The sequence below is a fragment of the Vicugna pacos genome, chromosome 32 (genome assembly GCF_048564905.1).
Source record: "Vicugna pacos chromosome 32, VicPac4, whole genome shotgun sequence".
NCBI classification, from domain to species: domain Eukaryota; kingdom Metazoa; phylum Chordata; class Mammalia; order Artiodactyla; family Camelidae; genus Vicugna; species Vicugna pacos.
Window position 1 is genome coordinate 9,862,150 of NC_133018.1, and position 23,202 is coordinate 9,885,351.

Sequence of the window (23,202 nt, forward strand, 5' to 3'; positions counted from 1 at the left end):
GCCCTAGTAGAAACTGGCCAGGGTGGTAAAAACTCACTGGTCATTCTGGGAACTGTAGCTGAGGGTGGCAGCTTGTTAACCATGAGGTGCTTTGTGTGATTTCTACAACCCAGATACCATCTTGGCACGGAAATGAACCTGCAACTTCCTGTTATCCCTGGGGCAACTTCCCAGTTCTCAGACCTCGCCCCAAAGCTTGGATTTTTGCTGCTGAAACCCTGAGGGGTGATTTCACAGCCCAGCACCTTTACTGGCTGGACCATTTGGTCATTTGCTCCACTGCAATTCCCCCCAGGTCCCTTAACATCTCACTGTGAAAATATGAATTCACCCAGCAAGCACCGAGATGAATGGAATGGGGGTGGGGGAAGGAGGTCACAGATGAGGGCTGAGCAGACCGCAGGGCTATGATGAAGGCGAGGGCTGCCCTGCCCCTCAGCCTCGGCAGCTCCCTTCACACTGGGATGACGTATCTGCATCACCTGGACCAGCTGGCTGTGAAGGTGGGGAAGTCATTTTATTTGTACTTGAAGCCTGGCGCACGCAGCACCTGACACCAGGCGGGCTCCTCACTCTTCCCGTTTCAGGCCCCGTGACTGCCCGTCTCTTTCGACCCAGAATTTTCCCTACACCCGCAACCATCTGTTGGGCCTCCGTCTGAATCATTTCTCCCCAGTGCAGCTCCAAACCCACCACGTCATCCTTTCCAAAAATACTCAGTCTTTCAGATCAGTGTGAGGAAGCCTCCATTAAAAAAAAATTTAAAAACCTCAGCACCTAGCGGTTTGGGTAACAGATCTGTCCACTTGCTTTTTAACTGCCTCCCAGCCTCCGGAGTTGAGCGCTTTAATGGATTAACTTCTGGTCCTCTGGCCCCGGCCCCCCAGGCAATGGGACTAAAACTGCTCTCCCGCCACAGGAGCTGGGTTCCTCACCCAAACGCTCCCCACCCCATTCATGAACTCAGGCTCCGAAAATCAGCTTTCTCACCCAGTTTCGTTTCTACGCAATAACATCAAACTACACTCCATCTCAGAGATCCCACCCGCCTCTCTCAACTCACCCTGCCCAACACTGCAACCCTTCTCCCAAACTTGGCAGCCACCTAACCCGTATCTTTGGATCTAGAGAAATTTCTTCGGCCACTTCTCATCCCGCCTTTTCCAGACACTTGCACCAAGCACACTATGACTAGCGTCTCCTAGCAAACTCCTTCTGTTTCCAAGTTGGTGTTACACCGCTTGCTGGTGGACTGAATTCCTGGGGGTAGGATGAGGAATGCTACCATCTGCGCCTCAAGACTCTCTGGGACTTAAAATTGGACACACCCCACCCAGGAGGTGATACCACCCACACTGAAATAGAGGCAGCAGCTGAGACTGAGGTTAAGCATATTAAAATGTACTATCCCGTATCACTTTTGGCTGAAAATATATTTCCCTGTTTCCATGGCCTTCATTTTTTGGACATACTGAATACGTAATTGGACTTTTACGTAGCCAACCTACCTATTCCCTTATGATTCATTCCATTGCTTTGGGATTTAAACTCTTTTCCCCAGTCTGAATTAGAGATAAAAAAGGGCTTATTTTTTTCTGCTAAATTTGAAAACTGAAGTTTCCTTTGACTACTGGCTCCATTAAGCACAAGCACTGGTGTCGCTGGGAGGCGCTAAGGAGCTCCTGTCTCCAGAGCTACTTAATGTCATCCCGCCACTTCCTTCCCCACCGCCGATTATGATGCCTGCTTTAATGCAGTATCAATTTATCACTCATCCATCAAGTTTAGTTAAGTTCTTCCTGGGAATAAAGACATTTACAGGAAGGTTAGACATTCAGAAAAATCCAATTAATTAAACATTACCCACGACTGCTACCTCCACATAGCAACATCTGTGGCCTTTATCTTACATGTAAATATACATTGTATAAGCATATATCCCTATTCTGGGGTGGCTGATAATTAACCAGCCCTGCTGGGCTAATTGTTAACCTTCTAATTCCCAAATATGCCTCCCACTAGCGTCCTTAGGCCAAAATTCCTGGAGGTGAAAATCCTGAGCTAAAAGGTAAGAATGTTGAAATCTTCTGATATACCTTGCCACCCTGCCCTCTGCAAGGGGAACCGGTTTGCATACACTCCCTTCTGTGGTGCAGGAAAGGACCTCTTTTTTAATTTAAAAAAGAAAAAGTGGAGGGATGGGTATAGCTCAGTGGTAGAGCATGTGCTTAGCATGCATGAGGTCCTGGGTTCAACTCCCAGTACCTCTGTTAAAAGAAAAACAACACAACAAACAAAATCAGCCAATGGATATGTACGGAAAATGTGCAACATGGCAGCAGCATGCGGATCACGTATGGGAGTGAACAGACCAAATAAATCACTTTTAACATTAAAAAAAGGAAAAAGGAAGACAGGGCCCTGCGCAGCTGCCCGTGTGCAGGAGGAAAAGGTGTGTGTCCCGATGCTGGCCTCAGGACACATGGAGGTGCTGACAGAAAGAAAAGGACCAGAGTTAACAGGGTCTTAAGAGGCAACAGACATTCTTTTGGACAAACACCACCAAGTCCAGCGAGGAAGTAGCCTTCCCTCTCCAGGGCCTGGCCGGCCGCTTGGGGCTAACACAGTGATCTCAGGTCTCCTGGCAAAGCAGCCAGGCGGCAGAGGTGAGAAAACCAGTCAGTCGAAAACACCCCAGGGCCACGCACCCGCCCCCTGACCTGCGGTGCTGAGGGGCTGCCCTGCACAGGGCATCTGCCAACTTCCACTTCCTGCAGACTCGGGCAGGCTGACTGTGAACCCAGCCGCCGGGCTGCTCAGACCCCAGCAACTTCAGGAGAGGGTATCTGAGGACGGGAAGCTCTGGGCTGACTACTTGTCATTACAAACACTTAGAGAAACCGAGTGGAGGGAAGTTCTCGGCTGTAATCTCTGAAATGTCATGGGACGAGGTTTCAGTGCAAAGAGGGAAGCTGAGAGAGGACCATGAAATTCAGATGACCCCAGAAACCTTCTGCTGGAATAAAAATTTCAGCCAAGCCAAGAGAACTGTGCTCCTACTGAAGAAAGAGATGCTTTCCAAGGCCCCAAGTCCCAGGCCATCAGCTCGTCATAGGAAACACGGTGGCCGCGCAGGGAGGACTCCGTGTGTGGCCGGGCTGAACTCTATGGAAGTCTTGTCCCTCCTTCAAAATGAGGGGAGGGACTCATCAAGACGAGGCCACCTGCCCCAGATCCATCCCTGGCGAAGACTGGAGGCAGGGCAGACCCCCCTCCCACGAGTGCCCCCGCCTCCGTACTTACTCCCGGGGGTCAGAGAGGCCGTACTGGGCCGAGGGGTGCCGCCCAGCCAGCCAAGGTGTGAAATAAACACAGACACTATTTTGTAATCAATGATTTTTTTTTTATCTTTGAAAAATGGAAGCAAGTGTTTTGACAGAACACGACGGCTGCTCTATAAGAGCCGATCTAGGAGTAATTCGCTGGTTCTCCTCCGGGATAGCACGGCTTAAAAAAAAAAAATACAAAACAGGAACGATAATCCACAGAGCGCCAACTCTGCGCCTGGCGGGGCACCCGTTCATTAAATAAGCCCTAAGCCCACACTAAGATCAGGGAAGCTCTCCCTTGACCACCCCTTGTCTCTGAACCACAATCCCTCTGGTGTTTTACCACCATCAACAACAATTTTGTTTACTTAATTAACTGGCTATCAGAACCTTAAAATATTTCTGAATCTTAAAAATGAAGGTCCTCAGCAGATTTACGTTGATAAAGAAATACATACACATTTGAATATAAATCACTGTAATTACTGTTTTCTTTACATCTCATTATCCACTTTAATATTTAAAACACACAGACACACACACACACACACAAAACCACACATTCAGACACCCTGAAACTGTGGAGATGGCAATCCCAGGATTGGTTAAGAACACGGTACCTTTTGTACGTGGACGTCACCCCCAGTGCACCCAGCCCACCCACCGTCACCACACTCAGCCTCATCCTGGCTCCCGCACACAGTCGCGCCCAGCCAGGCCCGACCCGTCCCCACACCAGCACAAGCGTGTGCAAGCGTCCCTGCCATGGTCCCAATGGCACGACATGATTCCCATCCTGTTAGACACTCAGCCCTTCCAAAGCAGAGGCTCCCTTAGCTCTGGTTTCTCGAGCATGCACTGTGAGGAAATGGATATGGAGAGAAGTTCTAGCTGACCCGGGAGTGGGACAGGCCGTCGGGGCTCAGTGTTGAGCCCCAGTCCAGGGAGCCACTGTGCTTGGACCCAGCACGGTGCAGCTGCGGGGCGAGTGGGTGGGTTTGTGTGGAGGCCACACAGGGACAAGCTGCACCACGAAAGCCACAGCAGACATCTGCCCTCCTGGTCCTGCCTCCTTCTCGACCCTTCTCCGCAGACTCAGCATTCAGTAGCACCCGCTGGCCTCGTTTAAGCAGAATGCAGCTAGAACTGAAAGGCAGGAGGAGGGAGGGACGGCCAGGGGGAGCCCTGAGAGATGGGGCTGCGCACTGAGGGGAGGGAAGGAAGGGCGGGAGCTCCAGCGGTGCAGGGGTGGGGGTAGGGGTGGGGGTAGGGGTGGGGTTCTGCCCCCAGCACAGCTCGGGGACAGTGCAGGTACAGCACGGGATACGCTGGAAAGCAGAGGGGCCAACGCTCCCCTCCAAGCCCTAGTCCGCAGCCCCCCAGTTACTCGGGGGCCAGGCAAGCTGCTGAAACGGACAAGAAGGCACACTCCAAGCACGGGTGGCTTCTTGTCCTGGGCACCCCTGTCAAGTATTGACCAAAACCTGAAACATGACCTTAAAGTGATGAATGCCATAGATTCTACGTGTGTAACAAAACCGCAGAGAAACACATGCTAGTTTAGGTTAGATTATAATCATCTGAAGCACAGGATAAACCAAGAGGCAAAATTCCATTCTGGTACAACCACCCAATTTCTAGAAAAGAGAAAGGAAACAATTCGATGTGAGCTTTTTTTGATCAGAAGACTCAACGAAAGGAGAGAGGTGGTGACACAAATCCACGTGATTTTTCAAGTCTTCCTTTTGCGCAGTCATTTCGATGACCAGGTTTGTGCTGCAAAGAAGCCCGCACGACATGGCGACTGCTCTGATTGTTCTCAGATGAATGTTTATACAAAATAATATCTTATCTTCATTTAGTTTATAAACATACACAGTGCTGTCCCTTTCAAATTAAGGAAAAAAAACTCCACGCACAAATACTGCAAAGTAGCAAAATACAAAGGGGAAAAAAAGCTACTTTTGGTTTTGGCAACGTTAAAAAAAAAAGAAATATAAAAAAGCAATGTGGCATTGGTCCCTGTTTGTTTGGGAAAAAAAAAGGTACTCGGGCAGGACACTGCATCAGGATCGACTGGTTTTCTAAAATTCAGAATATCTGGGATTTCCAAAGTAGCACTTTTGTCTTTTAAAGTTTCGATAAGTCACAGAACACTTAAAACATCAAAAAAGCTTTCTGGTAAAAAGCTCAGCTTTTAAATCACATTTTGTTTCTGCAAATTTGGGAGACGAATTGAGTCTTACTGGAATGTGGCCTATGGCTGGCAGCCAGCCTGAACGGCAGTGCCTCCCTCTCGCCCTCCCTGGGACCACACCGACCACCAGCCAGCGCCGTCCTGCTCCCCTGGGGCGGGGGCGCACCTTCAGGCTGCTATCTTCGCCATCTGTTGTTCTAACTTGGAAATGCGCTCGTCTTGATTGCAGATTGTGTCTTTTATGGATTTGATCTCTTTTAAAATCTCATCCAACTTGGCTTCATTTTGCTGAGGAAACAAACAAAGGGGAGGGGGGGGAAGAGGGTGACTAAAAAGCAGCAGAGCTCAGCCCAGGTACGAGGTGTGAGTTTGACTTTCGAGTCTGGAAGCGGCAACAGGTGGGGCCCTATACCAACACCACGTGTGCGGGCCCGCCCACCTGACACCGGAGCAGAGCGGCCGGGCACCAGGCGCCGCTTCTGGCCCCGCGCCTGTGCACTTGCCTGGACAGGGACGCCCGGGATACAATTGAGCTGCAGGAGAAGACTGGCTCCTGCAGGGCCGCCCAGCCCACAGCCCCATCACCTCCATCCGGAGTCACCTCTATGACCAGGGTGAGGGCTACAGCGTTCTTATCGGCTCCTAGAGAGGGTCCTTCTTGGGAGCCAAGTCCCTAGCCCTGTCTGCTCCTCTAAAGAGCCTGAGCTTCTCCCTCCAGGAGCTGATTCATCCACAAACGTCGCAGCCCCCAAGGTCATGGTGCCTCACACGGCTTCCACAGTCATGGCGAAAACACCAGCTCCTGAGGGCACAGTGCCTTTTCTTTCCACTCCCTCCTCATTCACAGACCCCTGGCCCCCAAACTCCACTCTACAGTCTGCCGATGCTCCTCCCCTGTCTTCCCTGTCTTGACCCCACTTTCCCAGCAGCTGCTCCCTCCTGTGGCCACACGGGTTTTCAATGTCAGCCCCTGGTCTCCTTCAAGCCACGGAAAGAATTCTTGCCAAGATGCCCAAGATCATCTCACCACCCCCGCCTCTTAACAGAGGTGCTGGGGATGGAACCCAGGACCTCGAGCACGCCATGTACACGCTCTACCACTGAACTGTACCTGCCCCAGATCATTTGTGCCGCCAGGTCCCACTCACTGCCAGCTCCTTATGCTGCTCGAACACTCAGCAACTTCTAAAGCTTCTCCTTCCCAAGGCCTCCTCTTCCCAGTACCTGGGACCCCATGCCCTCATGTTTCGTTTCTACCCAAATCAGAGATGGGTGTAAACAGTTTGGGGAAAGATAGTTAAAAAAAAAAAAAAACCCCAAGAGGCTCCTGTTCACTCTCGGAGAGGGTGACAGACTGACTTCTATCCTGGTCATCATAAAAAACAGAGCCAACGGGGCCAAAGTCATAAATGCTGCGTGACAGGGAGGCTTCCGTAAATAGTGCCTGTTACCACTGACTGAACCCTGTCTGTCCAGTTGGGACAGTGCTCGTAGACGCCTGGGCTGGAAGGCGCTTCCAAGAGGACCAGGCCCAGGGCACCCTGGGGTCCTGCGGCCCTTACCACGCCGGCCGCGTCTGCGGTTTTCTTGGGGGCAGTGATCAGGTCACACTTCTTGTTTGCCGTGGGCTTGCTGTCCAGAATGTTCTTCTTGACCACCTTGAGATCCCTGTTTTTGCCTGGAATATACCCGTGCTTCAAGGAGATGAGGATGGGGTCTGCGTTCCTCCCCTCGAACCACTCCTCGGCCTCCAGTGCTGCCTCGGGCCCCGCCGTGTCAGGGTACAGGTCATCTTGGAAAAGGTCAGACTGCACGAGACATTGTGGAGAAACCCTCAGGTAAGGAAGGAGAAAGCCTCAGGTTTTAACATCTTTTTTAAACATGGACGCCTAGAAAACCGGGCGCTTACCTTCCTGGGGACAGTCATGATAATAGGCTCACACTTTCTCTCATGGAGCTTGAAGAATCTTCAAGGGAGAAAAAAGGCAAAGTTGCATTAAGTGAAACAGGAGGTCAAGCAACAGGCTTGACGACGACCACTCCTGGGCGCACTGCGTTCCCCGGGGCCTCACCCCACGCACCCTGGACAGTGCGCAGAGCTCAGCGCTCCCACGTCACAGATGAGAAGACGAAAGCCCAGAGTAGCTACGCCAGGAAATGGCAGATGGGAGACAGGAACCAGGAGTGGAGGTCTCTGCGTTACAGTGACAGTCAAATTCCAGTTATCTGGGGGCAGATCAACTGTGGGGAGACGATGACCGACAAGGATGCGCTGGTGAGAAAATCACCAAGTCAACAGCCAGGAGACGACAGACACCCACGCATCAGCTCGCATCTGCGGCCCGGGGGCCAGGCCTTCTGCCAATCTGAGCTGGCTGAACATTTGTCAGTATAAAGAGGATTTTAAAAAGGAAACGAAAACAATGCTATGAATTAAATGTTGGCATCTAAGCAAACCACATCATGCATTAACACTCGAGAAAAAGTTGCAATTATCCAAAACATGGAAACACAAAGCACAAAACCCTGCAGTTGGCAGAGTGGTGGAGAGACTGGCCCACCAGGCCTGGGTGCGTGCCCACCTCACCCAGCCCGGGTTCCTCATCCACGGGTGGGTAAAACCAGCCTCCACCTCACAGCGTGGTCAGGAGCAGGAGACGTGGTCCCAGCCGCGTGGTCAGCGCAGTGCCCAACACGTGACGCGGCTACGGAAACACTGAGTTAACAGGGAGCGCCCTGAAGGCCTGCTTCCATTCGGTGCCCGCAGGGGGCTGGTTCACAGACACAGAGGCGCGTGGAGGCGCAAGTCCCTTGTATAATAAAGTGGCCCGGCATTTTAGACTCTAAATCACCTCTGGGTTACCTACAATGCCCAGGTATGACGTAAATGCCACGTGAACAGCGGCACATACCACGTAAGTAGTTTCCCATGAGCTGCAAATTCAAGTTCTGCTTTTTGGAACCTTCTGGAATTTTTATTTCTGAATTATTTTCAATCCCATGGAGGGATTGAAAGGGCCAACTTCAGTCTTTTAAACTTTTAGATGACAGTAGAACAAACGTGTTCCCAAATACTTAATGTTATTTTTAAGTTCAGGTTCCGTCTCTTCTGAACCACATTTTGATTAGCTTGATTTAAACCACAGTTTACAATCACCGGGGACAGCTTTCCTTCTTTATTTCAGCCATAGAGCTGACTGTATTTTTCAAGAAAAATCCCTGGAGTGATTAATATAAAAAAGGGCTCATAAAAATGTCTTATATACTTATTTTTAAAGATGTAAAGTGTCAATGATTTGCGTGACCAGCACAGCATATTTAGACAAATGTCCATATAAATGTAGTGTTGTAAGAATGTGTGGTGTGACTTTTATGCCTGACTACGTAATACTAAGTTATTCTGTTGTATAAAATGGCCAGCAGTCAGCAAATCTCACTGATTATCTTTTGCTGACTAGTACTGAGAAAAAAACCTGCTCCTTAGGAAGGTCACTGGCATTACACAACATAAATTTTTTAAAATTCCAGAGCAGTACGGAGAGGAAGAAGTTCTATAACCCGGCTTGGCGCCCTCAGTCAGGCTAACCTATCACCCACCACAGAGCTTTGCTCCTCTAGTTTTGGATCCGTGGGGTCCACAGCCCAGTTTGGAACCTGGCTGGTCCCTACACAGGGCAGGAAACCCATTCCTCATTTCCCTCCCAGGGCCAGGCTCACCCCTGGCTGCCTCCCTGGGGACACTGGCCACAGCTGCAGCCTGAAGACAAGAGATGAAGGTTTCACTACTTAAATCAGAGTGTGATACACCCCAGCTAAGCCACTTAAACTGCTGCATTTCAAGTTTATAATCTGAAGAACGGGGAGGGCGAAGTTGGATTGAATGGTTTTGAATGGTTCCTTCCTGCTCTAAAATTCCACATTTCTAAGAACAGGCAGGAAAGGAGAGAGGAATTCTACACCTCGACTGCGCGCTCACAGGGAGAGCCACGTGGGGAACTCGCGCGGGGACAGCAACCTGAACACTTTACACACCAACTCTTTACCTGGCGATCTCGCACTTGTTAACGTCAAGCCCCCTCTTGGGCATGTACCCCATCCCTCTCTGAGGCTCCTTGCTGCTGAAGGTGTTGAGGTAGTGGACGTATGGGGATTCATCCGTGATCTCAAAATAGCGAATGCTGCTGTCGCCCTACGAGAAGTCGGAGACAAGTTAGTGTTTAACGTGCATCGGAACACCCAGCTTGGGTGGGGGTCTCTCCCCTCTTGCATAAGCCCGGGACTGACTGGGACTCCATCACGTGACTGAGCTCTTCTTCCCCCAAGAGACTGGCTGAAAGCACACGACGATCTCTCTTCCTGGCGGAGCAAGTCCTCACTTAGGAAATGCGAGCACCCCCCCCTTTTTTAAACCATATTTTTTGTTTTTATTTTAATTCTATTTTATAAATATATTTTTATTGAAGTACAGTCAGTTACAACGTGTCTATCTCTGCTGCACAGCACCATATCCCAGTCATGCATGTACATACATATATTTGTTTTATTATTTTTTTCTATTAAAGGTTATTACAAGATATTGAACATAGTTCCCTGTGCTATACAGATGAAACTTTCTTTTAAATCTATTTTTATATACAATGGCTAACACATGTAAATCTCAAAGTCCTGAATTTATCCCCTCCCTCCCCCTTTCCCCAGTAACCATGATTGTTTACTAAGTCTGCAAGTCTGGTTCTGTTCTGTAGATGAGTTCATAATGTCGCTTTTCTTTTTAGTCTTTTTAGATACCACATATGAGCGATATCATATGGTATTTTTCTTTCTCACACCTTTTAAAAACAGCACCGTATGCCTCTTCCTGAAGGCCCTGATTTTACTACACTGGGTCTCAACAACCGAGTCAGAGTCAGGGCAGAAAGATTAGCACCCCTGCCCAACAACTGCTCCACAACTCAGCTTTAACCAACCAACCAACAAAACAAAAGCCCAGGAGGACCTAGAGGGCAATCGCTGATTTCAGCATCCCTTCACTGGCGCACAGCAGTGTTCACAGACCTGAGGACACTCACCCGGACTATCAGATGATAAGAAGTAAGATCTTTCTAATTAGGAAACATTAGTTTCAGCAAGTACCCTTTAACTCCAGACAGTAACGCCATCCCACTGCAATGTGTCCAGTTCTGTGATAATTTTGCTTAGAATGGTCAGAGTTTTTTTTGAAGACCTGCAGCATACACTAGTCCCTCTTGAGAATAAATAACCACCACACAGTTTCAGGACCCTAAACAACGAAGGGAGTCCTGCCCGGCAGAGGGGAGAGGTACGCGTGTAAGAAGAAGTGACAAGCAGCGAGGCGGGCCTCTGCCCGAACAGCCCTCTCCTTTCTCATCACTTCCATGTGTTCAGTGATGTAACCATCTAATCCAGCGAAGAGAAGCTAATCACACACTATTTGTATCTACATGCTCACAATAACCTTCCACCCAGTGCCTAACATCTGGGTAAGGATGCAGTCTGTGGCAGCTGTTAACATCTCAAGTGAAATAATGTTCAAGGAAACAGATAAGATCTCAGTTTCTCAGAAGCTGACCGATAAAAATGTCAGGCAGGCCTGCAGTTCGCTCCAGCAGCTTGAACAGAAGTGAAGCAGCCGCCGCTTCACCCAGCAAGGGACTAACAGGTTTGGGGAAGGGAACACATACGCACGACAGCTCCAGTGTTACTCATGCATTTATTTCAACCACAAACATTCTAAGGAAGATTGAGCCTACAAAAGAATCAGGAATACTGGAGTCACCACCTCCTAAAATGAAGGAATAGCACATAATAAAGCTACCACCCCTGCGGCCAGGCAGAGGTCATCAGGCAGGAGGAGGGTTTTCGGAGCTCAGTGCGGGGCCTTCCTATATTAACTGTCACCTTCTACACTTGGGTCTGACCACATGACCTCAAGGCCTGGGCCTGAGCAGTGGGCTCCAGGAAGGAGAACCTCTGGGGGGTCTCTGAGGCCCTCAAGAGCTCGGACCCACGAAGCACTGTTCTCTACACAACTGCCCACTGACTAAGTCTCTGAAGGATAAACTCTTCTTACAGGATTACATTTAATATCAAACAGCAAAATTACTGCTTACCTTCCCACATAAGTAAATGATACTGGTGTCGGGGTCATAGAAAGGCAGCAACACCCCATTGCTAGTGTCCATTTCATGAAGAGCAATTGGTTCCTCCATATTTTTCTGAAAAGGAAAAAAAATATATACATATACAAACACACACACATTTTTAAAAGATAAACTTTTTAAGAGCATACATTCTTTCTTTCCTAATTAAGTTAGCTACTTCCCTGAAATAATGAAAGTTTAGACAATGCACGTATAATGCCCATACATGTAATTGCCAATAGGAGCACTAAATGGAATCCAACTCCCTTGGAAACCGTGTTGGTCTGACATGATTACCGCACACATCAGCGTGCATCCACAACAAAGACGAGAAGCCCTTTTCCTCTGTGACTACTTGCTTTTTTTGAAGTACTTTTTTTTATTATTAAAAAATAAACTTATGGTCTTTACAAAGTTAAAAGGTACAAGGAAAAAAAACAGAAAAATCCTCCCATACCCCATAATCCCACAGCCCAGTGGGTGGCAGAAACAATGACCACTTCGGCCTATTTCCTTCCAACACACAGACGCACAGACTGGGGTCATGGCGTACCTGCAGCTCAGCACGTTTTTCCCACTTGTGCTGTTAGGAACACTTTCCCAAGCAGGACTTTTTTGACTTAGACATCAGATCATGTTCTTACAAAATATTTTAACTAAGTTTAGAACTTTATTTCCCAAGTATAAAACACTGGATTCTTCATGCATTCTTTCTAAAAAACACAGTCAACACAGACTCTTTGGGAGTCTCAAGAATGCATTTTTAAGATACAGTTAGCAGTTAGTCTCCAGTGAGGATGAGAATTTCACATCCAATTTAAGACAAGCGGGAGGTCAGCAACCGACAGGAAGAATCCTAGGATCCACTGACCAACCCAAAGCCCGGCTCAGCAGCGGGAGTGCGCAGGCCTGCAGGCTTGCACGGCGGGGGCGAGGCTGGGGACGGGCTGGGGAGGGCCGTACCGGATTCCAGAGGGCCAGCTGCCGCTCGCTCATGCGGCTGAAACCAGTGGTGAAGACGTTGCCGTCGGCCAGAAAGATGGCTCTCATGGGACGTGCTCCTTCATGCGCTCTCTCCTTCTCCTGGGGAGAGAGCAGACGGGCACCTCACACACATGCAGACTGAAGAAGGAAAAATGGGTGGGAGGGTGGGGGCTCAGACAGTGAACCCAACCACACCCCACATGCAATTCACATCAAAGGGGTGTGCTCACGTGCGTGTGTCCGTATTAACCACCTCCCCTTCCTGAAGGAGGACAAAACACAGTGACGCGAAGCCCTCTGGCCAAGTTCCCTCGGCGGGTTGCCAAGCAAGAGCGCCAGGATTAGACTGAAAAGCCTCGGTCCTTCCCCACACCCTGCTGCCAACCCAAGTCCATGCACCGCAAAATAAAACACACAAAAAGGCTCTGCCAAATGTCCGTTTCTCGAGAGGATAATAACCTGAAGGGTGGACCCACCCCGCAGCTTCTTGTCACTTCACAGGATACAAAGCGTAGCCTGGCACACCCCTTCCTTAACCTCGTCTGTTCAGTGGGACTGCACTAGCCCCGCCCTTGGAAGTTTCTAGAGGAGAAAGCATGCTGCATGAGGCCAGACAAGTCCCCAGCGCTCGGTAAGCACTAGCCACGACTGTAGCCCGACTCTTGAGAAGTAACACGGGCAAAGAGTCGTGTCTCAGAGAAGGACAATCACAGGGGCACAGAGTGGGCGGAAGTGAGGCATCTCTGGATCCAACACAGGCCATTTCAACCAGACTCAGGTGCCAAATGTTCACCTTTTGTCATTCTCCTGAGGCCTAGCTCAGGGGGCAGAGCTAGCACGCAGCACTACCCAGAGACCAGGCTGTGTCCTGTGAGGCCCTTTAACGACCGACTGGGGAACAGGGCAGGGAATCAACCTGCCAGCCTTTAGCCCTCAGCCAGCTGGCGGCAGACCGTGTGGGGAGCTGCTCTAGGCCCCCAAGTTCTTGAGGACTCTAGCATGCTGACAGAAACTTTGTTTCTTTGTGAAAAAGGGTCACCAGGAAGAGAGGGAAGGCGCAGGGGAAAGCTGGGAAAGGTGCAACTCTGCAGAGAAGGGGGGCTGGACGAGCCTTTTCTGATTCTCGGTCTGGCGCTGGCACACAGCAAGGGTCCGCCGACCAGGAGTGCAGCCTCCCCACCTGCCCTGAAAAGCAGGCGTTCTCGCTCACTGAAGCGCGCCCAACACCGGGGCTTTCGTCCGGAGAATACGTACAGCGACGATCTCTTGTTTCCGGGGATCAATCACTCTGACTTTCTTGTCCTTGGAAGCTGTGCAAATCAGGCTGCCGTTCCGGTTCCAGCTCACGTTGTAGATCATGTCCGAGTGCATGTCGTCCAGGTTTATAAGGGCTTCCCCCGTCCCCACGTTCCAGATGATGATGGCATTGTCACAACCTGAAAGCAAGCAAAACCACACCCCTGGGAGATGAGAAACACCTGAACAGCAGTACGTTTGTGAAAACCAAAAGTGCAGTGAGGCTAAATACACGTGTATTGAAACGAAGATGTGAACTGAACAAAGTCCTACTTACTGGGAGTTAAAAACTGCAGTGACCAAGAAAAAAAAAATTTGTATAAAAGAAAGATGTTCAAGGAAAAACACAGCTTAAGTTTGGGTTCACATGAAACAAACAAAAACACCAGCGACACAAAAAACAGAGAACTACAAGAAAATCGAATCCTTTTTTTTTTAAGACCTAACTGGGATGGTGGACCCTGAGTGATTATAAGTTTCCTTTTCTAGTAAAACAAGCATCAAAATTAATACAGCTCATTTCTTCCCCAGAGGATCTAAAAATAAAGGGTTTAAATAACTGTTTCAGATGCTCAAGAAAAAGGGTGGATAGGTTATTCCGATCACTGATGCTGTAAGACACGGTCATGGATGAACGCATGTAAATTACAGTAAGTGAAGGGAACCCAAGGGCTGGCCTAGCCACCTGCTCACAGCAGATCTTATCTTTAAAGGGGGAGAAAAATAGGCCAAGACTGGCCTGATTTGAGAAGCCCAAACTGTAATCAAGAAGGCACGTGAACTCAGAAACTGATCCCCGAAGAGGCCACAAGGTCGACCCAGCCACAGCCCCTCAGCTCGCCAACTCCACCCTCCCTTCCTGAGTTGGCCCCAAGTGCCGCCGGCCCCTTTCAAAACAGGCACCATTTGCTGCTTCTGGAACAGGAGATCAAGGATGAAGCAAAATAAGGGCTGGACCCTCCTGAAGGGGGATTCCTATCCATAAGCTAGTTGTGCAAGCACTTAGGAAAATTAGCCATTAACAGCCAGGACACCCAAGTGACCTAAGGGGCAGAGGGAGGAAATGGGTGAGAGAACTGCACAACAGTATGAAGAGCTGGGGCTGAGCTCTGGGATGGAGATGCGGCCCTTCCTCTGCCTCGTTCATCACAGGCAAGCAGGTAACTTTCAGCCACTGTGCATGGATCATACAGTCTTAAAAAAAAATGCACGGCGCTGCAATCAGGCATTCCCCTTTGCTTGTAAAAGGGAGACTGGGGCTCGGTCCGTGGCTGACGGCCAAGTCTGACCTCAAGGAGGCGCCACGCCAGCAGGGCGTCCCCATCACGGAATTCCACCCTTGGAACTGTTCTCTCGTCTCAGCAGACTGAGGGTCTGAGTAGAACACGGGAAGGGTTCCTAGTTATAGTCAACTGTGATTTAAAAAAAAGAATCCTACTTTTTTTTTTTTCCAGAAAAGTAGCCCTTGGTTTCAATAGGTACCGGGCATTAGATTTTCAGCTTAATGCCCTGTATCATAAATACCTTTCATTCCCAGTTAAAAACTGAACTGCTCCCTTCCTTTTTACTGGTGAGGAGAACGATCTGTAAAATTTTACCATTAACACTAGCACTGCTTTTTTTATAAGCCAATTTTATTACGGTATAGTTTGCACAGAATACAATGCTCCCATTTAAAGTATATACTCGTTAAGTTTTGACAAACGTGTATATTCATGTGAGCAACCATCACATTCAAGATCTAGAACATTTTCATCACCCCACAAAGCTCCCTCCTGTTCTCTGTATTGCTTATTCTATAAGAGAAGATAAATTCTCAAATTTTAGACAAAGAAAAAGATTTCGGTAAGATGACACTTGGAAACCACGAGTGGGAAACCAGTAGCAACACTAAGGTTAGGTCACAAGCATTCACTGCAGTGCTGTTTAACAGTGAAAAGTCAGAAACAACCTCAGTGTCCCAAAAGAGGGGACTAATTAAATAAACGGAGGTACCCAAACAATGGACTATTAATGGAGTCATTAAAAAGATCATAGGACATTTAATAGCACATGAAAAGGACCACAGTGTGCCATTAAGTGCAGAAAGCAGGTCATGGGTAAAGTGTCTAAACCCATCTTTGTGTGTAAAATCATTTCTGAGCACAGAAATACCTCCTGGAAAGAAGCAATGAAACGGTAATGATGACGCTCCCTCCGGGTGGTGGAATTATAAGTGATTCTTACTTTCTTGCTTTTGTTTATATATAGTCTCTGTAATATAAATGGACTATGTGTATAAGGAGACACATGAAAGTATTTTTCAAACGGATATTTGATTCACAGGATCACCCCAGAGCTGGCAGCAACACCAGAGCTGGAACCCAGGCTCCTGGCTCCCACTCGGGCTCCGTCTACCTCAGGGACAAGACCAGCTGTGGTCCGTGGAGGCCCTGGCGGGAACCACGAGCCTGCTGACCTTTCCGGCAAGCAAGTGTCTGTGCATTTTCCTAAGCAGGACGTCCACAGCTTCCACGGAACCACCCGAGTGGCCGCTACGCTCACACGGGCTGGGGGTTCCCAATCTCAGCGCCCACCACGGATCCCTAATGATCTGCTTCAAAGCAGTGAGTGCACAGTCACAGCGCGGTGGCTACTCCCTCCACAGAGGGCTGGGAAGGTGAGGGCGAGGGGAAAGGATGGGCCTGCTCGGCTCCTACCTGCGCTGAGAAGCACGTTGCGGGCCGTCGGGTGCCAGGCCACGATGCCAACTCTCTTTGAGTGGCCTTCTAAAATGACCACGGGCTCGGTCAGGGAAAGGGTGAGTCCATTCTCTGGGATCTGCCACACCTGTTGGGAAAGGAAGAAAGACGATCCAGATGAAAGAGATGGGCTTTCGTCACCACAGTCACCGTGGCCACCCAGTTTGGAGCCTTTGCTCTGCACAGATGGAACACACGATGCCTTGGGTAAAAGGCAGATGTGGTGAAACGCATACAGTTGTTTTTCAAACATAACAGGATATCAAAGTTCAGAATATCCATAAGGGCTACAAAATGTTACCTCTCTGCTTTTATTTAATATTAGTGGAGATTTCACTTTAAATTCCCTGTTAAGCTCAAAACTCTCCAGTTAGAAGCATGCAAAAAATTGAAAGGAAGATGCAAAACAATCGAAGCACCTGTGAAGAGAAGCGTTGGGATGAAGCCTGCAGCAAAGCCTGTTCGCCCACTAAAGGTTCTTGGGGTATGGTGCAGTTTTTCAAACATATTTTCTGTAATTTTACATTTGGGAAATGAAAAGATACCTAATAGTTTTGTAACAAGTACTATAGAAAACTTACGAAAGAGAAAAACTAATTGGACCTCATCAAAATTAAAATTTTTCATGTTTCAAAGGACACTATCAAGGAAGTGACAATCAACAACCCACAAATGAGAGAAAATAACATGGAAGTCATCTGTGTGATAAGGAACTTTTATCTAGAATATGTAAAGAACACTTACAACTCAACAATAAAAGGAAAAGAACCCAGTTTTTTAAATGGGCAAGGAATCTAAACAGATATTCCTTCAAGGAAGATATGTAAATGGTAAAAACGCACATAAAACGATGCTCAACATTATTCGTCATCAGGGAAATGCAAATCAAAACCACAATAAAACAGCACTTCACACCCACTAAAAGTTTGGAATCAAAGACATGTAAAGAATTCAGAGCCCTCACGCACTGCTGCTGGGAATGTAAAATGGTGCAGCCACCGTGGGAATCAGTTTGGAAGTTCCTCAAATGACCAAACACAGAGTCACCATATGACCCAGCAATTCCACTCGTAGGCGTCTACCCAAGAGAACCAAAAACATATGTCCACACAAAAACTTGTGCGCAAATTTTATAGCAGCAATATTCATAATAGCCGAAAGGTGGGAACCACCCAAATGTCCGGCAACCAATAAACGGATAAACAAAATGTGATACACAAAGGAGCATCTGACCACAGAAAGGAGTGAAGTACTGACACATGGACAGGATGGATGGAGCCTGAAGATGTAAGGTTAAGGAAAAGAAACCAGCGATGAAAGTCCACAGAGTGTAGGATTCCGTATGTATGAGATGTCCAGAAAGGAAAATACAGACACAGTAGATTGATGGTTCTTAGTGCTTGGTGGTGGGGAGGGGAATGACAGCTGAAGAATATGGGGTTCTTTTTTGAGGTAGTGAAAACACTCAAGATCACGAACTGTACACTTTAATGAGTCAAGTGTATGTGCATTTTATCTCAGCAAGGCTTTAAAACCAGAAATTAAGTAATATTTAAGTCTGTGAAAGGGCTAAAATTTAAAACAATTATCTCATTCTATATGAAGATTAAACAAGCACATTTTCTACCAAAAAAGATTTTATGAGACTAGTTCATAACAAATTTACAGCTGGCCAGTGAAAAAGTCATGCTCAACACTGGAACAAGTGAGAGATGGAATTTTCCTTTGTTGGGGACTTTTAAGGAGGAGACAAACAACTGCCTGTTTCGATCACTTAGTGGCAGGCAGGGATCTGGATCAGCGGGGTGGTTAAGGTTCAGCTCAGTTCTCTTGTCCTGCAAAAAATGAAACAAAAAGTCTGCCATTCTAAAATGGGGAACAGTCATGAATTAAGTGGTCAATTATAACCCTGTCTTTCAAGGGTCTTAGGTTAGGACATCACCTAATTCCCCCTGAATTTCATCACTCAGCACATTTTAAACAAGGCAGATGCAAACAAGCACGGAAGGCAGGAGGGAGCCCACCTGGCCGCTCCCTACCCCCCACCCAGACCACAGCCTCCACCCAACAGAGCAGACTCTGACCCGGGCCCCTCTTCTGGGACTCTGGGCACCTGTCACCCTTCATTATCGTGTTTGCTCCATCCTGCTATGCACTGTTTTTATTCAAGGGTTTATGATCAGTAAAACAGCTCGAAATTGAACCTGGCTCTCTGAATGTAAAGCAGGGCTGAAATTTGAACTGAAGTAACAGACAACAACTGCTGATTTGCTCAAAGCAGAGAAGTCAGCAGAGAAACAATTATGACATGGGATTTTGGTGACTCAACAGGAAATGCGTTTTGCAAGATGAATTCTGACCCACGCTTAGAACCAAAACAGTGGTAATACCAGCTGCCAGCTCCAGGTGGCACTGTGACCACAGGCTGCCGGGCCTCCTACCGGGATCCTAAAACCTTCAGTGCCTGACGGACCACAATTAAACAGTGCGCTTTCTATGTTCTAAATCCCCAATGAGGCGTGAAATGATGGAGGCTTTGGTCTTAGATCCAAGGGCAAAGCAGAGCTCACGACAGGACTTCAACTTTTCCTTCCTCTAGCTGCTCCCTCCACCTTTTCCTTGGATGGCGAGATCTTAACGATGGGGCAAAACGTTTATTGTGTAATTTTTAAAATAAGGAAACTCTGTCCCTTCTTTCTCTCACTTTCAGCAGATTCAATGGCTCCCTCAACGAGGCTTGCGCACTTCACCAGGCCCTCACCCACATCGCCGCCCTGCTCACTCAGTCGCGCAGCACTTCCCTTGCGGGGCCACTGTACCGCAGGCCGGTGCCGGGCGACGGGGAAGAGCGACAGCACAGGCCCCGCTCTGGAGCGGCGACGGTCTACAGAAAGCAGGGTCAGCTGTGAGACAGCAAAGACAAGCAGATGCCTGGAGCAGGAGCTCTGGAGCCAAACGGATCCTGGTTCAAATCCCGCCCGGGCCCCTCGCTGTAATGGACCGAGGCAAACAGCTCACATCACCGCACAGGGAAGCAGCAGTACTGTACTTCCCAGAGCTGCTGTGAGGGTTAAGCGAGTTGAGAAGGTCCCAGAACAGTGCGTTGCACAGTCAGTGCCCCCAAAACGCAGAGACAGTACAGTGCAGTGAAGAACGCGGCTCTGGCCCTAGAGCAGACTTCAACTCCTGATTCTGCCTGTATCAGCGGTACTGACTTCGGGGGCAGTCACTTAAGCTATCCAAGCTTTGACTTCCCTAGTCTATCAAATGGGAACAATAATGACCCTGCCCTCCCGCGGCTTGTTTTGAGACCAACATGGGAACAAGAATAGGGAGCACTTAGAGTAATGCCTGACATGAGGGAGGCTCTGGTAAGTGTCAGCAATGGTCACTACCTGTCCTCTTCACCAGGATGCCACACAGGCTACGTCACCAACGCAATGCTTGTATAAGCTGAGTGCCGAGTGAAAATTAAGTGTCACAAGGTTACCTTCTTGCTACCCAAGTTTGGTGGGTCCAGGAAGACCTCCCGAGGAGATGCCCTCTAAGGGTGAAGAGGAGTGAGGTGACAGGTGGAAGTGGGGAAGGAAGGAAGCGGAGAAGGAAGGAATTCAAGTATCGAGTTTCCAAATAAAAAGCACAGGTGCAGAGAGCCATTTTCTAAAGAGCAGATGCTCCAAAGAGGCTGGCTGAGGGGCTGACAGGGAAAAGGCCCCCGGGTGACAAAGATAACATGGATTTCCAGCAGGAGGAGACAGTGATGGGAAATGTCCGTGCAAGGAAATGAGAAGACAGCAGCGCTCACGCCTCTGCTGGGAAGCGGCTGGCGGGCTGTGCAGAGAGCCGACACGTCTGTCAGTCTTTCCCACGCCGTGCGGACACATCTCCGCAGGGCTCTCCGCTGCTCCGGCCACCTACCAGTCTGGACTGAAGAGGGCTTGCCTCCTGCAGGGCAGGGACAACAAAGGGCAGGAGTCTCATTCGGGACCCGCTCAGTTTTCTCGTGCATAACCTGGTACGCAGCCTGGGGTGGCAGATTGGATGCTGGCCTGGATGTCAGGAGACACGGGCTCCTGCCAGGGCTAGGACACTGACTGGCCACGTCAGCCTTAAGGAGGGACTTGACTTCTGGGAGCCTCAGTTTCCCTGATACTGGGGACAGCAGCGCTCTGCTTCCTCGGGGGTGACTGGAAAGGCCAAACGAGCTGAAACATTCTGCATGGCGAAGCGCTACCCGAACATGAAATATGGCAAACACGGAGACCTCTGACAGCACTGTCACTCACTCCTGGGCCCGTGTTTCCTGAGAGGTAAAACGAGACGGACTCCTGCCTCGCTGGGTTGCTGCTGCTGATGAAACGCAACCAGCAGGTACACGCTTCAGACAGTGGTTGGCAAAAAAAAAAGAAAAAAACAGATCTACTCTATGTTCATGATTATTTTTATTGCTGTAACTGTGCCCCACTGTGACCCCAACACAGATTTTTAAGTCTGAACATCAGGATTTTGTGGAATGAAATTAATTTGTCTTCCGTTAATTCAGCCCTATATTCACGTCCAGGACACGACACACGTGAAGGCTCTGGCTAGTGCCCGGGCCAGTCAGTGCGGGGGAGGTCGGCCCCGATCTCTAGGCTGGTCGGTTAGCTTTCTTCTGTTCCATGGCTGCGGCAAGTCCTCTAACACCAATCAGCTTTTTCAAAAACACACGCGGTGAGAGGAGAGAAGAGAAGGCGGCCAGCACGCTCTGCGGCGCCTGCCTGGGTGCCCGGCCCAGCGGGGACCTCCCGCTCTCCCCGCGGCTGTGGCTGTTTCCTTTCCTTTTCTTTTTTGAATAATACCGTGTATTCCTGACATGTTCTACGTGGACAACACATTACTGTGGTAATGTTTTCTTTTGTATTGAGAGAAAGGAAAAAAAAACACAATCAGTCCCAAGAGCTTCCAGATGAAAAAGGGAATCAATACGAGTGAAAACCCAACATGGTTCTGGAAAAAAACCATTTTAGTCACAAGTTCAAGAACTACTACATGACTGGCATCCTCTCCCCATGTGAAATTCTGAGTATGGAAAAAGAACAGCTCAAGAGAACTGTTCTAATAAAAACGTGGAGGAAATTAAGAAACGTGCGTTTCTCTCAAAGAGTAATTTTTAACTGCATTTGTTTGATGGTTTTATTTCCCAAACGCAGCGCAAATTTAAAGCAAACCCAAAGTGTTCCAGACACTGCTTCCCTATTTTAATCACCCATCATGAACTTGCTACTGGGCCAGGCACTAGAGTTACAGCTATAAAAAGGGCTATTCCTCCCAAAGGCCATATTTTTTAAATGCTAAGGAAACCAATTCCAACTAGAGAAAGAAGGAGGTGATGCTCTGAAGGGACAGGAAGAAGTGGAGATTCTACAGCAGCTGCAGAGCAGCACAACCCCTTCCAGAAGCCACTGATCCAACCACCCCAAAGGGTAGGAGGCAGAGTCGGGGCAGCCCTAAATGCACCATGATGCCGAGAACAACACTGGTCTTGAGAAGTCAGGACCTGGGAGCCGGGTTCCAATGTGCCCAGGTTACAATGACTGCTGGCAAATGGCCCAGAGGCAAACTGTACAGAAAGGAAATAACTGGAAGTCCTGCGGAATGACTGGTGACAGGAGCCCCGAGGAATGCACTCTCATCTCCAACTACACCACCTCCCTGTTTATTCCAAGGCAAAAACCGCACTAGGAAAATTCACAATAGAAGCAGAAGTGGGTAAAGGGGGTCTGATCTTGTTGATTTCCACAGGAGTGTAACACTGATTTGGGAGAGGGGAAAGTGTCTATTTAAACTTAACCATTTGGGACCAGTCAGAACATCTAGGTGAAGACAAATAAGAACGCTCTGCCTGCAAGATCTTTCCCTCTCCCAGACTCTGGAAGAACCAATTATGTAACCCCACTTGTCTGAATTGGCCTTTTTTTTTTTTTTTTTTTTTTGCATTTGTGTTTGGTTACTACCCTGCAGAGAAGGGACAGTGTTTAATCCACATCATTCTCTAAACTCACCTTGGCTGTTCTTTGCACCATTCAAAGCACTGTTATTTTCTTGGAGCTACAATTACAATTTTCCCAAGTGAAATACTCAACGGCTACAATGTCTTAAACTCTCTATGAGAAGATATTGTTAGAGAAAAGAACTCACAGTACCAAAAACCTGGAAAACCTAGGAGCAGAGAATAGTCTTGGGAAGAGGGTTTATATCATTGCTATCTGCTGGTATAAAAACATCACTTCAAAAAGTAATACACCAAAGGCAAACTATGCCATTACAATTTACTTTTAGGCTGCTTAAGGGAGCCACCTCTGAGAGACGGAGGGATGTACCACAAGGCTGGCCATCCTTCTCTAAATCTGCGGTCAACATGACATCACTGCCATGCAATCGATGCTCACAAGACTAACAAAGTACAGCTTAAATGCGGAAGACTTAATGGAATTATAGTAGAAATACGAAAG

At 48.5% G+C, this 23,202-nt stretch overlaps 1 protein-coding gene across 5 annotated transcripts in view; it reads right to left on the reverse strand.

Annotated features, from left to right (window-relative positions):
• Nucleotides 1–4,885: 4,885 nt before the first annotated feature.
• Nucleotides 4,886–23,202, reverse strand: part of CORO1C (coronin 1C) — a 68,018-nt gene continuing 49,701 nt past the window's right edge. For 4 of the 5 annotated variants that reach the window (XM_031692659.2, XM_072952837.1, XM_015239647.3 and 1 more), the window contains exons 4-11: nt 16,667–16,796; nt 13,926–14,107; nt 12,651–12,770; nt 11,658–11,762; nt 9,570–9,715; nt 7,436–7,493; nt 7,089–7,334; nt 4,886–5,814 (exon numbers count right to left, since the gene is read on the reverse strand). In XM_031692659.2, the coding sequence (XP_031548519.1) occupies nt 5,695–5,814; nt 7,089–7,334; nt 7,436–7,493; nt 9,570–9,715; nt 11,658–11,762; nt 12,651–12,770; nt 13,926–14,107; nt 16,667–16,796 (1,107 nt within the window). In that variant the 3' untranslated portion in view covers nt 4,886–5,694. The remainder of the gene's footprint in view (nt 5,815–7,088; nt 7,335–7,435; nt 7,494–9,569; nt 9,716–11,657; nt 11,763–12,650; nt 12,771–13,925; nt 14,108–16,666; nt 16,797–23,202) is intronic. The other variant, XM_072952838.1, reaches the window with a different exon arrangement.